This window comes from Gadus chalcogrammus, chromosome 4, assembly GCF_026213295.1.
Source record: "Gadus chalcogrammus isolate NIFS_2021 chromosome 4, NIFS_Gcha_1.0, whole genome shotgun sequence".
Classification (NCBI taxonomy): domain Eukaryota; kingdom Metazoa; phylum Chordata; class Actinopteri; order Gadiformes; family Gadidae; genus Gadus; species Gadus chalcogrammus.
In genome coordinates, this window is record NC_079415.1 from 20,271,619 (window position 1) to 20,288,336 (window position 16,718).

The window sequence follows — 16,718 nt, forward strand, 5'->3', positions numbered from 1 at the left end:
ATTGAGCCCATTTGGGTCTATGGAAGAGGTGCCCTGGAATGCCTAATGCAGCTGTCGTCTTGCACAAGGTATGACACTGTTTGGGCGAAAGCTTTAAAGGTTTTCATTATTTCTTATTGAAGGAGCGCTATGGCCAAGGCCATTTTGCTTAGGTTGCAGAGTCCCTGTCTGCAGAAATGCAATTGCGATGGAAGTTCGTATGCACACACACAAAGATGGATGCAAACAATATCATCCTTAAACAGAAGCAACCCTAACTGCATTTCAGAAAAAAAAGAGTGCTTTTTATGTGCACATGAAGTGGGTATCTCTCGCTCTCTCTCTTTCCTCTCTCTTTCTCATGATGACAAAACAACGCCAAATTTATTTCCTTTGTTTGTTTTGATGTTGAGCCCGCATTATAATTCCAACCTTCCCCAGCACGGCTTTCAATAACAAACTTGAGTACTGTCTGAGAATACCATGGTTTGTTGTGGGATTTCATTGAGTAGTGCATTGATCGGTTCATCATGGTGGTGCATACAGCGCTGCTGTACAGGCAGTACACCAATGAGCGGTGTCTAGCATGCCTCCACTGCATGGGACCAGCCACTCACCGATAAATTGATAAAACCAAACTCTCTGACCCGGACTTTAAAAACATGCTTTCACTGTCTGTTTTGTTTCCTCTATGGCTGCAGGCTCCACTGTAAACACCCTTCTAGACTCATTGTGGAATACACACAGGTGGCGGACGCACAAATACACACACACACACACAATTGACTGCTTGTAACCCTTAATGCGTTATTTCCACGTTTCCGGGGGAGCTCTGTTTTTAGGAATGCAGAGCACTAAGTATTATTATATTTTTTAAACGATTTTAAGACAGTCTTTTTGTGTATTCATATTATATATAGGCCTACACACACACACACACACACACACACACACACACACACACACACACACACACACACACACACACACACACACACACACACACACACACACACACACACACACACACACACACACACACACACACACTTCCAGAGGTGGGTAGTGACGCGTTACAAGTCTGTAATTTTACTCTTACTCAAGTACATATTTGATTTAGAATTCTACTCTTTACTCAATTATATTTTCCATTGTGCCTTCATTAAAATTAGTATTTTGATTAACACATTATCTTTGTTGACTGTAATACTAGGGTACACGTTAGCGACGCGCCCTCCCTAGGTTGCAACATTGATGGGATTCCATAGCCAAGGAGATGAGTCGACCGTTATGTTGGGACTGAGGACTAGGAACGCCATGGATGCATTATAATATGTCCATGACGCAGACACAAGATATTTCATCAGGGGGTGCGGGGTTACGGTCCATGTAGAGTTTATATAATTCTAAGATGCTATGTTACACAGGCTCTGTATTCTGCAGACCACTCTAGAACTTGTTTGTCGTTGTTGTGTCTGGCTGTGAGTGTGCGTGCATGCTAGTTTATCATTGGTTGTGTTCCTACAAAGCTCTTGCCTTTCGTCATACGCACAGAGCTGAAATTAATTTACATTTTAGTGTAAATGTTTTTTAAATTAAATACATTTTTTGTAATGAAGCAACTTGTGAAGAAATGTTTTAAGGGTGCATCTCTTTCTCTCTCTCACTCACTCAGTCACACACGTTATATATTTTTCACTGATCCAAGCACTCCAATACAAAAATCTAAAGTAACTTGTAATTTGAGTAGCTTTATAACAAAGTACTATTTTACTCTTGATCAAGTAGGTTTTCAAATTGGAATATTTACTTTTACTCAAATCGATTTAAAAGGAAGTTATTGTAGTTTTACTTGAGCATAGATATTCAGTACTCTACCCACCACTGCATAATTCATCTAAACATATTTTACGCAAAATAATATTATTTTTAACCTTTAAATATTTTATTTTTACAGATTACTGCTGGCCCTGTTTGTTTTCGCTTAAAGACACATGATTGGTCGAAACAAATACAAAGCAGAAGACAGTGAACTCTCCATTCACCCAGACTTGAGCGGGGTCAGACTGGTACCTTGGCGGCATCCTTGGGCAGGTCGAAGGGGATCCGCTGGCGCACCTTGGGGGGCAGCTGGGTGAGCACCTGGGCCTTCAGGCGGCGGATCATGATCTGGTTGAGGCGCTGGTGAAGATCCTCCAGGTTGGAGGAGCCCCGGGAGTCCCACTGTCGCTGCCTGCCAAAGTACCTGGGGGGGTGGGGGGCGACACTAGTATGAGGTAGGGGTGGGAATCACACGGTACCTCACGAAACAACATGATACATGACCCGCAATACCGATAACATCGCAATACAGCAAATCTGAAATAATCGATATATTGTTAGACAATCCGATAATGATTCATCACGATATATGTCTCACAATGAATGCTAACTGACTGAAAAGGTAAAGTGCTGGATTTCTGTCTTTATTCATGGTCCAAATCTTCATTCATGTGTTGAGCGCCACCTTGAGGAGCAGGGAAATCAGTTTAGTGTGCCTTATTTTATTATAGAAATTATCGAGCAATAGTTATATGTAAGGGATAATGTATAGAACACCGGTCATCATTGGGAAAATAAGCCCCAACAGGACGAACAGGACACCGACACGCAGCGGAGGTGTCTCGCTTCGCCATGAAGGGGCTTATTTTCGATAACGACCGGCGATGTTCTATACATTATCCCGCTATTACACGGCTACTTGCCAAAACGAAAAAAATAACTTCACACGGTTTGTCTTTTTACAATTTGTTTGTTACTAGCATTCGTAGGGTTGAACAACAGAGAAATAGTCGGCTAAAGATGTTGACGTCGCTTAGCAACCGAGTACGCTGGGGTTGATAAGTTACCGGACTTCTTGTGGAGTGATGAAAAGACGGCAAAAAATCCACTTTCCTTATCAGCGGTCAATTATACTTAGCAACGGTGAATTATCAAACATAATTCAACTTGTTTAGGGCCCATGCAAGTGAACGGAGCGTTCCACGGCATTGAGAAGAGCCGTGTAATAAATATATATATTCTAACTCTTAATGAATAAACATACATGATCAATTCTTAAAAATATATAATTATTGAAGAATATGCGTATCGATTGCCGAAATCGCACGAAGAAGTGTGACGATATATCGCCGTATCGATATTTTGTCCCACCGTGTGAGGGCAGGCTGAGAGACGGGGATGAGTTGATTCTTTATCTCAAGAGAATGTTACACAATTTACATTCCTCTTCTTTCCTCGAGCTGTTGACAGACCCTGAAGTGAGATAACAACGACACGAGGAGAAGGACAACAAAGATGAGGAGGATCCAGGCCTGATAGAGTTCAGGCATGGTGCCTGAATTCAGGCTTGAGCCCGGCCATGTATGTTGTCAAGAAAAGTGAAAACAGGTGAGCGGTGCCTTTTAAACTGTCTATTCAAAACACATCAACCTACCTGACCTTTTGATTGACATGTCTGCCACCAACTAGGCGTAGTCTATATAAAGAAGTCTTTTACCTTTGTATGTTTGCACTGAGGATGGTCTGAATGGGACTGAAAACGTTTTGCACGCACTTTGGGTAGCTCTTTAAACTTTTATGCAATAAAAACGTATTGTTGCATCGGCTACATGGTGTGCGAGTTCCGCTCCTTTTATTGTCGTCAAGAAAGGCAATTCTCTATGGTGTCTTCGAATGTAATTGATCATTTCAGGCACAGATAATTTCACTTCATATCAGCCCTGAGGATCAATGTGGAGTCGGTTTCACTATTGGAAGCTCCTTTCTCTCTCTCGCCTCTCAGCACTCATCCCATGTAAATGAAGTGGATATCACTGCCTCCACAATCCTGATCAGAAGCCCTTCCTCTGATGTGGAGCAGCTCGCTCCAGAGGTCCCGTGGTGAGATAGGAACGCCTTGGAGCTTGGAGGTTATTAGGTGCAGGTGGAAAAGGGGCAGAGACCGCTACGCTCAATTAGAGAAAGTCAAAAGGGGATTCCCAGTTGTGGTTACAGACCAGCGTGCTTCTAGTCTTGTCGCAACCTTTTTGCTCTTTTACGTATTCTTGACACGAATTACAGCGATGCCGATGAGTGAAAATTAATGCTGATCTGAATGTTAAAGCATTCCGTCTTTCTTGACATGTTACAAGCACCACTGCACTAGGTGCTTGTAGTGAACTCCTGTGTGTGTATTAGTGGCCGTTATTTTAGTGGATAAATAGCGCAAACTATTCTTCCAAATTTAGTTGTCAAATGTGGCTTGGGCAGGAGCTAGGAAGTTATTTGCACGGACCCCCCCCTCCCCCCCAATTTGGAATCATGATCAAAATCATCATCAAGCTCCCCCGGCCTCCCCCTCCTCCTTACCGTGTGCCCGTGGGGTCACTTTTGACGGACAGCCAATGGGATGCGTTTGATGCTTTGTCTTAGCGTATCTCTTTTATCCATTTTATTTTGGAAAGACGTGATGCCGGCCGTATGGTGACCGGCCACTTGGCATTCCCAGGCTGGCTGTCTGTGAACGCCACCTGTCTCCCTCTCTCCTCCTCCACACACAGCAGGGAACCTCCTGCTGCTCCGAGCTCAGCACGCCCTGACTTGGTATTGGTATACGTGTGTGTGTGTGTGTGTGTGTGTGTGTGTGTGTGTGTGTGTGTGTGTGTGTGTGTGTGTGTGTGTGTGTGTGTGTGTGTGTGTGTGCGTGCGTGCGTGAGACAGCTGGGTGCTAAAGCAAAACAAATTCTACCTAGATCATTTAACCGTTTTTGATGATTCTATGTGATATAGGTTTTTGGACGACTTTTCATCGCAGAAACGTAACACAGAAATGATTGCACAATTCCTTAACTAATACAATTAGGGCTATAAAGTTATAAGGAATTTGGTGGTCACAGAAAAGGTTTCAGTAAGAGTTGACAAATTAAACTGAAAATCTCAAATCAAAGTTGCAACATTATTGGGAAAATAACATAAATAACCCATAACTTTACCTGTAGTGTGCGTTGCAGTATTTCTTAGCATACTCTGTCCAAGTTCCAAACATCTTCGGGTACAGTGCATCGATCTGCATAAAAAGCTGTGTGTGCATAGTGAGGATGATGATGATGATGATGGAAAGAAAAACATTTAGAATTTTTTTATGTCAATAAATTTCAACACACACCCCACAACAAGTTGAAACATAAGTAAATGTTATTGATTGGTTGGTAATTGACCTGTCGCTAAGTCACGCCCCCCGACGTTACCATGACGAACTCAGACAAACATACCAGACTCAATAACAAAAACATATGGAAAAATGCCAGCTGACATTCCATCAAAGCAGGTTTTGGAGAAATTCTGGGCGAAAAGGGACTACATTACGCAATGGAGGGGTATTCAAAAGTTTAAAATACATACCGAAGGTAACAAGCTTAAATTCAGTTGGTATTCTGATCCACATTACACACTTTTTCTTGCCCCGTTGTGGCTTGGGAAAAGGGATGAAATATACCCCATTCTCCAGCCTCTCAGGATACCGACTGTCCGTGTTGCACCCCAAGCACATCGTTTGTCTATGTTTAATTTTTTTACACAAACAACATAAATCCACCATTCAATTGTTATATTACGCCTCCTCCCTGTTGTCTTCAATGGAGTTGTCCGAGCCGATGTCCGAGTATAGTTGAGGCTGGAATATCATTGGCTCATCAGCGTTCTAAGGGCGGAGCTTAGCGACAGGTCAATTGCTGCAAACTGATGTCACCTTATACTGCCGTTTCTTGTGGTGGTTTGGGGTCATGTGACGACTTATCGATATTCTGACGCCTTAACTGTGAATGACGGTGTCTTCCAGAGTGACATACTTGATGCAATATCAAGCTCTACAGATATAACATGAACTGCAGTGTGTGAACAGAGTTCGTCTGGAGCTGATGTTTAATTGTAAGGTAGAGAAGGGGCTTGATGCTCATCGTAGCTCTGTCAGATATTAGGGATGTGAATAACTCACATTTTTCATGTTCGAACAATCAGTGGGTGGTATGAACGAATAATCCATTATTCGATGAGTGCCGACATTCCCAAAGGCAGTCATGGATCATCGGCAAGAAAACACTTAATATCTTAAACACAAAAAAACAACTACCTGCTAGGTAGTTCCAGTCAAATTGTCTTTTCAGCCTTCAAACGAGAGCTGGTAAATTGTGAAAAATGCATTAAGCTGTAATCAGAAAACGTGGTTATATGCTATAGACCCTATAGTATCTGTGGTATAAAGACTGGGCTGAATTTCAAATTATAAATATGTACAGTGCATAACGTTAGCTCTCTGGCTCATAGCTGAGTGGACTAAAACAGTGGTTCTCAAAGTGGGGGTCGCGGAAAGTTTTTGGTGGGTCATTAAAAATATCACATTTTTTTTTTTTTTTTCATTTTTAATTAATTATTATTAATTTTTTTTATTAATTTTCTTTTCCTTTCAGTATGTACGATTGTGGGAACATGCGATGAACAGGACAGGTTTTTACGGTGGCGCTGAGCATTCACCAAATAAAAAAAAGTTTCACAGCTAATGTAGCCGTTAGCACACTCAGGATCTCGTAATTACGAGATAATATCTCGTAATTACGAGATAAGGATCTCGTAATTACGAGAAAAGATCTCGTAATTACGAGATACGGATCTCGTAATTATGAGATAAGGATCTCGTAATTACGAGATAAAATATCATATTTACGACATAAGGATCTCGTTTACGAGAAAAGGATCACGCCTCTCATTCATCAATAACGTTGCTGGCTAGCTGCAGGCCGGCAAAGATGACGCTATCCGACGCTATCGTATTTAATCTCCTGCTCGGGTTGAGGCATTGGGAATTGTTGATGTTCCTTAAAAGTGAGGAGGGTATGAAGTATGTCAACATTGCGCAGACATCTGAAGTCATTGGCCGGCAAAGATGACGCTATCCGACGCTATCGTACTTTATTTCCTGCTCGGGTTGAGGCATTGGGAAATATGGATGTTCCTTAAAAGTGAGGAGGGCATTAATATAAGTATGTCAACATTACGCAGACATCTGAAGTCATTGGCCGGCAAAGATGACGCTATCCGACGCTATCGTATTTTATTTCCTGCTCGGGTTGAGGCATTGGGAAATATTGATGTTCCTTAAAAGTGAGGAGGGCATTAATATAAGTATGTCAACATTGCGCAGACGAAGTCATTGGGACTGCTCAGGAGAAAAGCCCAGTCGGACCTGCTACAAGTGGCTCTCTTCCTGCAGGAGCAGTTGAACCAGTACGGGATGCTTCACGGATACAAATTGATGCATCTGAAATGCATCCAAGCAGGCTTGGTAGTCACTCATACTATCAATCTTTAAAGATATTTAAACTTTGACGTGGAAACCGCTACAACCGTTCTCTCTGAGGGACGCTAAAGTGTGTTGCATAGCGACCGTCGTGCATTTTGAAGGCAGCCAGGAGGGACTACTTTTTTGTATTCTTTAATAAAACATCTACTTTGACTTTCTTGTTGTTTTTTTTTAAATGTAGTGTGCCTATGGCTTTCGTTTTGCCATAATAGTAGCCGTTGTATAAAAGCAATAGATCACTTCAGTCAGCGGTATGTGCTCATTATACCACTGTGAAGGTTTTTTTTAAAATAATTTAACAACTGACAGGGTTTGCCTTTATTATGAACATAGTATTTTTTATTTGAATACATTAATTATGTGACATACTGTCACAGCCAATATTAAAACAAAATTGAATGTGGGCAGTGGGACAAAAATTCTATTTCCCCGTACTGGTTCAACTGCTCCTGCAGGAAGAGAGCCACTTGTAGCAGCTCCGACTGGGCTTTTCTCCTGAACAGTCCCAATGACTTCAGATGTCTGCGCAATGTTGACATACTTATATTAATGCCCTCCTCACTTTTAAGGAACATCCATATTTCCCAATGCCTCAACCCGAGCAGGAAATAAAGCACGATAGCGTCGGATAGCGTCATCTTTGCCGGCCAATGACTTCAGATGTCTGCGCAATGTTGACATACTTATATTAATGCCCTCCTCTCTTTTAAGGAACATCAATATTACCCAATGCCTCAACCCGAGCAGGAGATTAAATACGATAGCGTCAGATAGCGTCATCTTTGCCGGCCTGCAGCTAGACAGCAACGTTATTGATGAATGAGAGGCGTGATCCTTTTCTCGTAAACGAGATCCTTATGTCGTAAATATGATATTTGATCTCGTAATTACGAGATCCTTATCTCATAATTACGAGATCCGTATCTCGTAATTACGTGATCTTTTCTCGTAATTACGAGATCCTTATCTCGTAATTACGAGATATTATCTCGTAATTACGAGATCCTGAGTGTGCTAACGGCTACATTAGCTGTGAAACTTTTTTTTATTTGGTGAATGCTCAGCGCCACCGTAGGTTTTAAAATAAAATTAAAAAATATATATATATATATATATAACTATATTACTGCTGGCCCTGTTTGTTTGCGCTTAAAGACACATGATTGGTCGAAATAACTATGCATATATTTTTTTTTAAATAGAAAAATAAAGAGGGGGTTGCCAGACGTCACTAGGGAATTTTTGGGGGTCGCCAGGGGAAAAGTTTAAGAACCACTGGACTAGAATACCTCCCGTTCTAACGCCTGAGGGTTTGACTAAAACCTGGAACAATCATTACCCTCCCGTAAGGTTTTTAATGATTGTTCCAGGTATTAGTCAGGCGTTACCAAGGAAACAAAGTTATGGCTTGTGAAAAACTTTATATTTGGATTGTAAAACGCATGAAAATATAAATGAATGGTTTATTTGAATGGGAAAAAATGTTAACCGTCCAAATGTAAAAAATCCGCTTTGACCCTCGGGAACGAATAATCAAATAATCAAATATTCTGACCCATCCCTATCAAATATATCCACTCTCATCAAGTCAAAAGCAATAGACACAAAGTAAAACATACACTTCAATATTTGGACTTAACTTCAACAGTCATGTGTTATCTCAGTGGCACAGGCATTAAAGAACGACGTTCAAAAGTTCAACATTTATCCGTTAAAATACATAAAATATGTTTTTTGTGGGACAGCGGAACATACCGGTGTGGTTTTTGGAGTCTTGCTAAAGCAAAAGATGGTGGAAATTTTAGTACGAGTTGGGGCTCATGGAAGCAGTGCTGGAAGTAGCATTTTAGATTGTTTCACTTACCAAATAGACCTGAGTCCTATGCGAAGAGAGCAGATACAAGCAAGCCCCGTGAGCTTTGCATGGGGAGAAGTACTTGATCCAATGTCATTTTCTGGTTGCGCTACAAACAGTTAACTCAAGACTCAGTTGTTCAGAGTTCACCTAGACTCTGCATAGCCACCCCCTCCCACCCCTAATACTTATTGTATGTTGTACATCCTGGCACTTAATGTACGCACTTATATTATGTCGTACTTAGTTATAGTACTTTATAGTAGTTGTGTAGCGTCTTATCCTAGCTACCTTTGTTGTACACGGGGAATGGGTTAACCTAGCGATAGTTAGTGCTTGGCACTTGGTTTTATGAACATCCTTACTGTACCGACAGCAGTATATTATTGTTTCTCCTTCTTCTGACAAATGTACTTATTGAAGTTGCTTTGGGTGAAAGCGCAAAACGTAATGTAATGTTAACCGAACTCCCCCCTCACCTCTTCGGGGCGGCCCAGCGCGGGCGTGCCTGTGAGCAGGAAGGCTCGCTTAGCGCTCTGCACGATGGGCGCCAGGATCTTGGTGCGGGCGGCGTTGCGGGTCTTCATGTAGTGCGACTCGTCCACCACCACCACGGAGAAGCGTTGCCGACCTAAGGCCTCCAGGAGGGGCCGGGCGTCGCTGGTGAGCAGGCCGTAGCCCAGCACCGTCACCTTGCTGCTGACAAAGCCCCTGGGGGAGCACACACACACACACACACACACACACACACACACACACACACACACACACACACACACACACACACACACACACACACACACACACACACACACACACACACACACACACACACACACACACACCAAACTTGTAAGTAATGGACAAGCCTACCTGAGTTGGGTATGATGAAGAGTGTTCTTCTGAGCGTTGTTCACAGTATTGTTTTCACACCTTTACAGACTCTTTGACAGTTTACTAGTGCTAAGCGCTTGGGTTCGCCGTTGGCCAATCACGCACTTTCACGTCCCGCCTCCAGCGGCATGATTGGTCCAAAGTAAATATGAAGCGAATGGCCAAATTTGAGGTTGTCTGCCATCATTCTCACTGAGACTACGAAAAGCATACCTGACAAGCTTACTTCAACACCACACACGTTATCTCTAAAAAACCAGCACACACATAATTAAGCTCTTTTCTCTCCTCTATGTTGGAGCAGTGTTAAGCCATCTGCCTGGTATCATTTTAACTTCGAGAGAGAGAGAGAGAGCTTTCGCATCTGGATTTCAGTCATCAACACATTGAGTTTGACGACCCCGCCCTAGTGTGAGAGTTTCACAGCTTCCTTGCTGCTTTCTGTGTTACTTTAAGGTTATTTAGAATGTATTCCCATCTCCAAGGTGACAATAAATTACCTAAAACTATCACGAATGGCGTATCACAGAGGTAACTAAGAAATAAAAGGAAGAAATCTTTGGTGATGAATGAACTAAGTAAAAGTAAAAAGACCAGAGATGAGAGAAAATATCTTATGTTGAAACAGAAAGACTGGCGTTTTTTCTCTTTTGCTTCGCGGTCTCTCAGGGGTGATGATCACATCATTGTGATTAGCACTTTATTACCACTCCTTGGTAATGTCAAAACGTGACAGCACGAAAAAATCAGAAGTAACGCGTGATTACGTTAATGATGTGTTCCTAATTAAATTCTTTAATTTTGAGTGATCAATAAAAAATAATAAAAAAAACATCTGCACTCTGTCCAGTAGAAGTTCATAGAAACGTTTTCATTGTTGCTAGCCTACTCGGATTTCCAGTGTTGAAATGGTTCTGCGCCTCCCCTGTGACTCAGATAAAAGTGTCTGGTTTAACACTCCATTTTGACGAGGGAATTATGACTAGACTCACGCGGTGTGGCTCCGGCTCTCCACCAGGTTGATGTCTCCGGGCTGCAGCTCTGGCAGCCAGCGCTCCAGCTCCTCCACCCAGGGGTAACGCAGCGACGAGGGCACCACCACCAGCAGGGGCCACTCCGCGCGGTAGGCATAGGCCGCCGCGATGGCCTGGATGGTCTTGCCCAGACCCATCTGAGGAGGGAAGGGCGTGGGCGGATGTGAGGGTGGGGCGGTAGAACGGAGACAAGTAGGGGAGGGGGGTTGGAGGAGACGAGGGGTCGAGGAGACTAACATTGCTGGCAGGGGGTTGGAGGGTGTAGGTGTGGGCAGCAAGGTGGCAGTTGGGGCAGCAAGGAGGGGTTGGGAGTGGGAGGTAAGCAGGGTGGGAAATGAGTTGGTGGAGGTAGTAGGGGTGGGTGGCGGAGGGGGGAGGAGGGAGGAGGAGGTTTGAGTGTGAGGTTGAGGGTGGCAGTAACAACGAGGAGGGGGTTAGTGTAGTAGGGAGAAGGTAGACGTTGACGGAGGAGGTTGAGGTGGAGGCGCAGGTAGCAGACACAGACACAAAGACACAGAGAAAGAGAGACAGCGAGAGATAGAGAGATTTCTTCTCTCTGCGGGTTTTTAAATTACATATGACATGCTGGGCTGGACGCGCGAGAAGCCCCAAATAATAAGAACCCGGGAGTGATTCCCGTGTCAAAACAGATTAGGGGGGGCTGCTGAGAGAGAGAGAGAGAGAGAGAGAGAGAGAGAGAGAGAGAGAGAGAGAGAGAGAGAGAGAGAGAGAGAGAGAGAGAGAGAGAGAGAGAGAGAGAGAGAGAGAGAGAGAGAGAGAGAGAGAGAGAGAGAGAGAGAGAGAGAGAGAGCTCTGGTGGGGGGGATGGGGGAGGGACAGGGCTTGATAAATTAATTTTGGGAGGGAGGAAGTGGGGACTCTATGGACGAGGTTTGGTTTCGACATGAAATTGTTGTTTTAATTATTTTGGGTGAGGTGGAGGTATAGATGCGGGGGGGCGGGAAGGAGGGATTATCTTTGGGCTTACCTCATCTGCGATCATACATCTGGGGAACAATAGAAAACAGAGAAGCAAAACTTTATTGAATGACTTTCGAACCCATGTACAGGAATATCTAGCTCTTAATGAATGTATGAGTGGTTAGATGCAGATATACATTATCTTAGTTATATTGTAATGGATGAGCAGTATGACTACATTATTCATAGATGGAGTTACAAACACACAATCAACACTTACCGGTACGATTCATACCCAGACAGCCTAAACACTGCAGCTGGTACGAACATGCTTTGCTCAAGGGCTCTCTCTCTCTCTCCCTCTGTCTCTCTAGGTCTCTCTCCCTCTATGATTTATGTGTGCCAAGCCACTGGTGGTTTTTCTAATTGCCAGCACAGCGGCCGAGTCAGCACACACACACTGGCATAAACACACACATTTGACATACACGCGCACACAATCACAAGGCTAGAAAGAACTCATATAGACAAAAACGACACACACACACAAGGATGCAACTACAAGTGAACCGAAATAACTGACTATCAACCAGCCCAAAACACACACACACACACACACACACACACACACACACACACACACACACACACACACACACACACACACACACACACACACACACACACACACACACACACACACACACACACACACACACACACACAGGGGAGTAGGGCAGGTGCGAGGCCTCCTTCAATGCATTAATCATTCTCCTTTAAATAACCTGAGTGTGTGGCAGTGACTGCAGCAGTCTGAGAGGATGCAGCGGGGCCGTTGCCGTGGCGACGTGGCGGACCACAGTCAGTCACCCTCGCACCATGCCTGCGTTATCTCGAAAAAAACCTGCCTGGGTCCTCCTGGGACCGGTGTCATGGCGCTTTATTATTATTTCTATGTTGATGAGCTTATGTACTCACTCTCATCTCTGAGTCTTTCAGCTCACCCATCGTCAGTGTTCAGAGGCTTCTCCCTTTACAACACACATTTTGATTATTTTCGATCACTTCTCACTTTGAGCATCTTACACTCACAACGTGGAGCTGTATCATGCCAACATTTGGTAATTTCCTGCTTAAAAAGCCAAGACGTTCAATGGTAAGATACGCAAATGCTTGTATGTTCTTGGGCTTCCTTTTCTTGGGCATGTACTGTCCAATCCCTACAGATCGGATCCAAAAGGTTTCTCATACGTTTAACCTTTTTTCTAAATTAAACTTGTTGAAATAATTGCAGTCGAAATTATCACACCTCTTAATCCTCGACCATAACCTTTCTTGCGTACAACAGTTTGTGTGGGAGATAAATATCTGATTGAGGGTTAAAACATTAGTCACTCGCCAGTCAGTCTGTTTACTCTTGCAATCAGCAAAAGAAAAAAAAGAAAAAGAAAGATAATTGCTTGCAATAATGGTGATGTGGGTCTGAGAGTTTGCAACTCATACATCCGTAAGACAGAGCGTGCACTAAAGCTAAATACCCCATTAATTCCCACATTGCTTCCCATTCGTTGCACTGTCCCACACTAAACCTGCAAGCTAGTCAATGTCCCGGGTGCAGGCGACTGGATCTCTCCCTGCGCCTGTAATATCTCTCTCACACACACACACACACACACACACACACACACACACACACACACACACACACACACACACACACACACACACACACACACACACACACACACACATTAATTGGTCGTAGGTTGTTCTTGTTTTTGACTGGCAAATTGACTTGGCTGGCAAAAACCCGCCCAACAGCCAAACAGCGCAATTCAGCCAATGGACCTTTGACCTCGGTCTGTGTTACGAAGCCTAGCCTTCCAGTGGTAATCAATATGGCCGCTCTGATTGGCTTCACTTTCACGCACTTTATGACCCCTTCCCCGGGAACACTGGCTTGGGTCGATGCGGTGCGAGGGGAAAGAGGAAATGGGCAGTACTTGCTCCGAAGTGTAGCATATTGCTAACACATCGGCAGCACTAGCCCTTGGAGGAGGCCACCGGAGGAATAGCGGCTGGAAGCGTAGCGGTTAGCATAACAGTAAGGTCGTCATGGAGACGCCCCATTTAAAACACGGCAAGAAAACAATAGACACGTTGCAGAGGCCTAAATCAATATTAAAATTTCATATATAAGGTTATGGTTTTGTGGTATTTTAAAAAGGTAGTTTAACGAGACCTACTTACTGAGCCTGGAGCAGCATTAAGCCTGACACATGTACTGTGTATGCAAACTGGGAACTGCCCTTCAAACTGTCCTACTTTCCATTAAGTTTACTTTTTTTTTTTTTTTTTTCGGCCTCCAAGTTTACAGTCACTATCGGATAGTCTTGCTTGCTCAACACATCCACGTTTTATTTGGAGCAAGTACCCTCAAAATATAAAAATAAATGAACTAAAAACTGATGGTTATCTTTGCAGCAACTCCTAAGCATCCCCTGAAGGGTGACCCATCGGTCTGCGTTCCTTCTCAACGATTCTTCCTTGATCATCACCTTTGAGTTTTTATTTTTGGGGGCTAGGACAATGATGATGTCCTAAAATGTGACCCGTGAAGTAGGGCTGAACGATCTATCGTTTTCGACCGAAAATCGCGATCTCAAGCATTACGATTTTGGGATCGTCAAAGCTGCGTTTTTAACGTTTTTTTTAACTGGGGCCATAAAGATGAAATTGACAAAAATAAGTTTTGGTCTCAATTACAACAAGAACTTAAAGCAATAGGCTGAGGTATCTGTAAATTGTACTTCATTAAATTACTTTCCAAAGATTTTGAATGTGTGACAGAGCGGTCACTTATTCCCAACGAGTTTATCTATACACACACAGATCATTTTGCACTATATTCGCTGCTGTGACTTTGCACTCGTTAATAAGCAACTATTATGTATATTGGAAATAAAAATAAGTACAAATTATGTTCCCCTTACACGAACAGGAGCTACGACTCGTCTGAATCTGGGTAAGGCAGGCAAACGCAGATGCACAGACATCTCGGCGTATAAGATATTCAATCAGGAATTGATGTTACAGATACATTTACATTTAGGGGATTTTGCTGCTCTTTTATCCAAAGCAATTTACAACCATTATTTCAGGGGGAGGCATCTTGCTCAAGGACACCTGGACACTCAGGATTGAACTAGCAGCCTTCCTGTTACCAGTCAACCCGCTCTACCTCCTCAGCTATTGTCACTCCAGCTCAAGATGTTGAGCTTGGGACAGACCTTCGAGGACACATGCACACCCTTACCTTCCATTCCTTGACAAGGCGAATTCCACACCTTCCTTCTGGAAGGACATTAGGCTGTGCAGGAGTTTGGGGGGGAGGGTGGACAGCTGCACTGACCATTGAGTGCGAGGAGGGGACACCACGGGATCGGGGAGTGAGAGAAGGTCTTCGTCACTGTCCTGGGAGTCACCCATGGTGCACTAGATCACATTTTGTAGAGTGTTTCAAAAGAGAAAATTAGGTCAAATATACTTGCTATAGTCCCGTTTATAGGCCTTTGTTTTGTTTTACACAAAGGGTTTTCACAGCAATGGAATTATTGCCAATACCAGGGACAACATCAAGGACTGGCAATTTGATGTAGGCCTACATTTCAGTCAATTCTTGTACATCGTATGCAATACTTTTTTTTTTAATAGTTCGTTTTTAAGAGTTTTCAGCATATAGCCATTAATAAATAAAGTATTTGTATGCATAGGTATGCAAGTTCCCAAGTAAACATTCTGTGACTAAAAGCAATAAATATGAAGGGAAAAGCTAACAAAATGAAAGACAGGGACTGACCAATTCTGATATAGGCCTGTTTTCAATCAGCGTACCCATTAGCTTGAGCAATATGATATTACTTTAATTGATTTGATAAAATGCACATTATTAACGATTCATCCAGGCTCAACTCACTCGATTAACTTTTAAATTTGTTAAGCCAATCTAAAACGTCACCAATTGATTAAAACCATGACAGCCTGTCAGCTTTGGAGAAGAGCCACATAACATTATAAACTGGGTCTAATATTGTTTATTTTATAAATGCACCTAACAAGGTTATAAGGGCAGTAAGTATATTCCTCCATCTTCAGAATACAAACTGTCAGATGCAATTACTGTGTTTGTAATGTTGATCTAGATGGACAGCACTGTCCTACAAATGATGTACACTAGTGGGTCAAGAAGGAGAGTGAACCAGCTTTAAAATGCCCACACTACATACTGATGTACACTAGTGGATCACGAAGGAGAGTGAACCAGCTTTAAGACGCCCACACCGCATACAGATGTACACTAGTGGGTGACGAAGGAGAGTGTACCAGCTTTAAGACGCCCACACCGCAGACTGATGTTCACTAGTAGATCACGAAGGAGTTAACCAGCTTTAAGACGCCCACACCACATACTGGTGTACACTAGTGGATCACGAAGGAGAGTGAACCAGGCCAGCTTTAAGATGCCCACACCACAGACTGATGTTCACTAGTAGGTTACGGAGGAGAGTGAACAGGCCAGCTTTAAGATGCCAACACCAGAGTTGGTGCTCTCCATGGCCCAATCCCAAAGTGAGCCCTGAGGAATAAGGACTCACAGAAA

The 16,718-nt window shown here is 43.2% G+C and overlaps 1 protein-coding gene across 4 annotated transcripts in view; it reads right to left on the bottom strand.

The window, feature by feature from the left end:
- The window catches only part of zranb3 (zinc finger, RAN-binding domain containing 3), a 98,860-nt gene that overhangs the window by 80,783 nt on the left and 1,359 nt on the right, over positions 1-16,718 (bottom strand). For all 4 annotated transcript variants that reach the window (XM_056587963.1, XM_056587960.1, XM_056587962.1 and 1 more), the window contains exons 2-7: positions 15,375-15,553; positions 12,126-12,144; positions 11,096-11,274; positions 9,689-9,920; positions 4,992-5,077; positions 2,053-2,224 (exon numbers count right to left, since the gene is read on the bottom strand). In XM_056587963.1, coding sequence (XP_056443938.1) covers positions 2,053-2,224; positions 4,992-5,077; positions 9,689-9,920; positions 11,096-11,274; positions 12,126-12,144; positions 15,375-15,553 — 867 coding nt within the window. The remainder of the gene's footprint in view (positions 1-2,052; positions 2,225-4,991; positions 5,078-9,688; positions 9,921-11,095; positions 11,275-12,125; positions 12,145-15,374; positions 15,554-16,718) is intronic.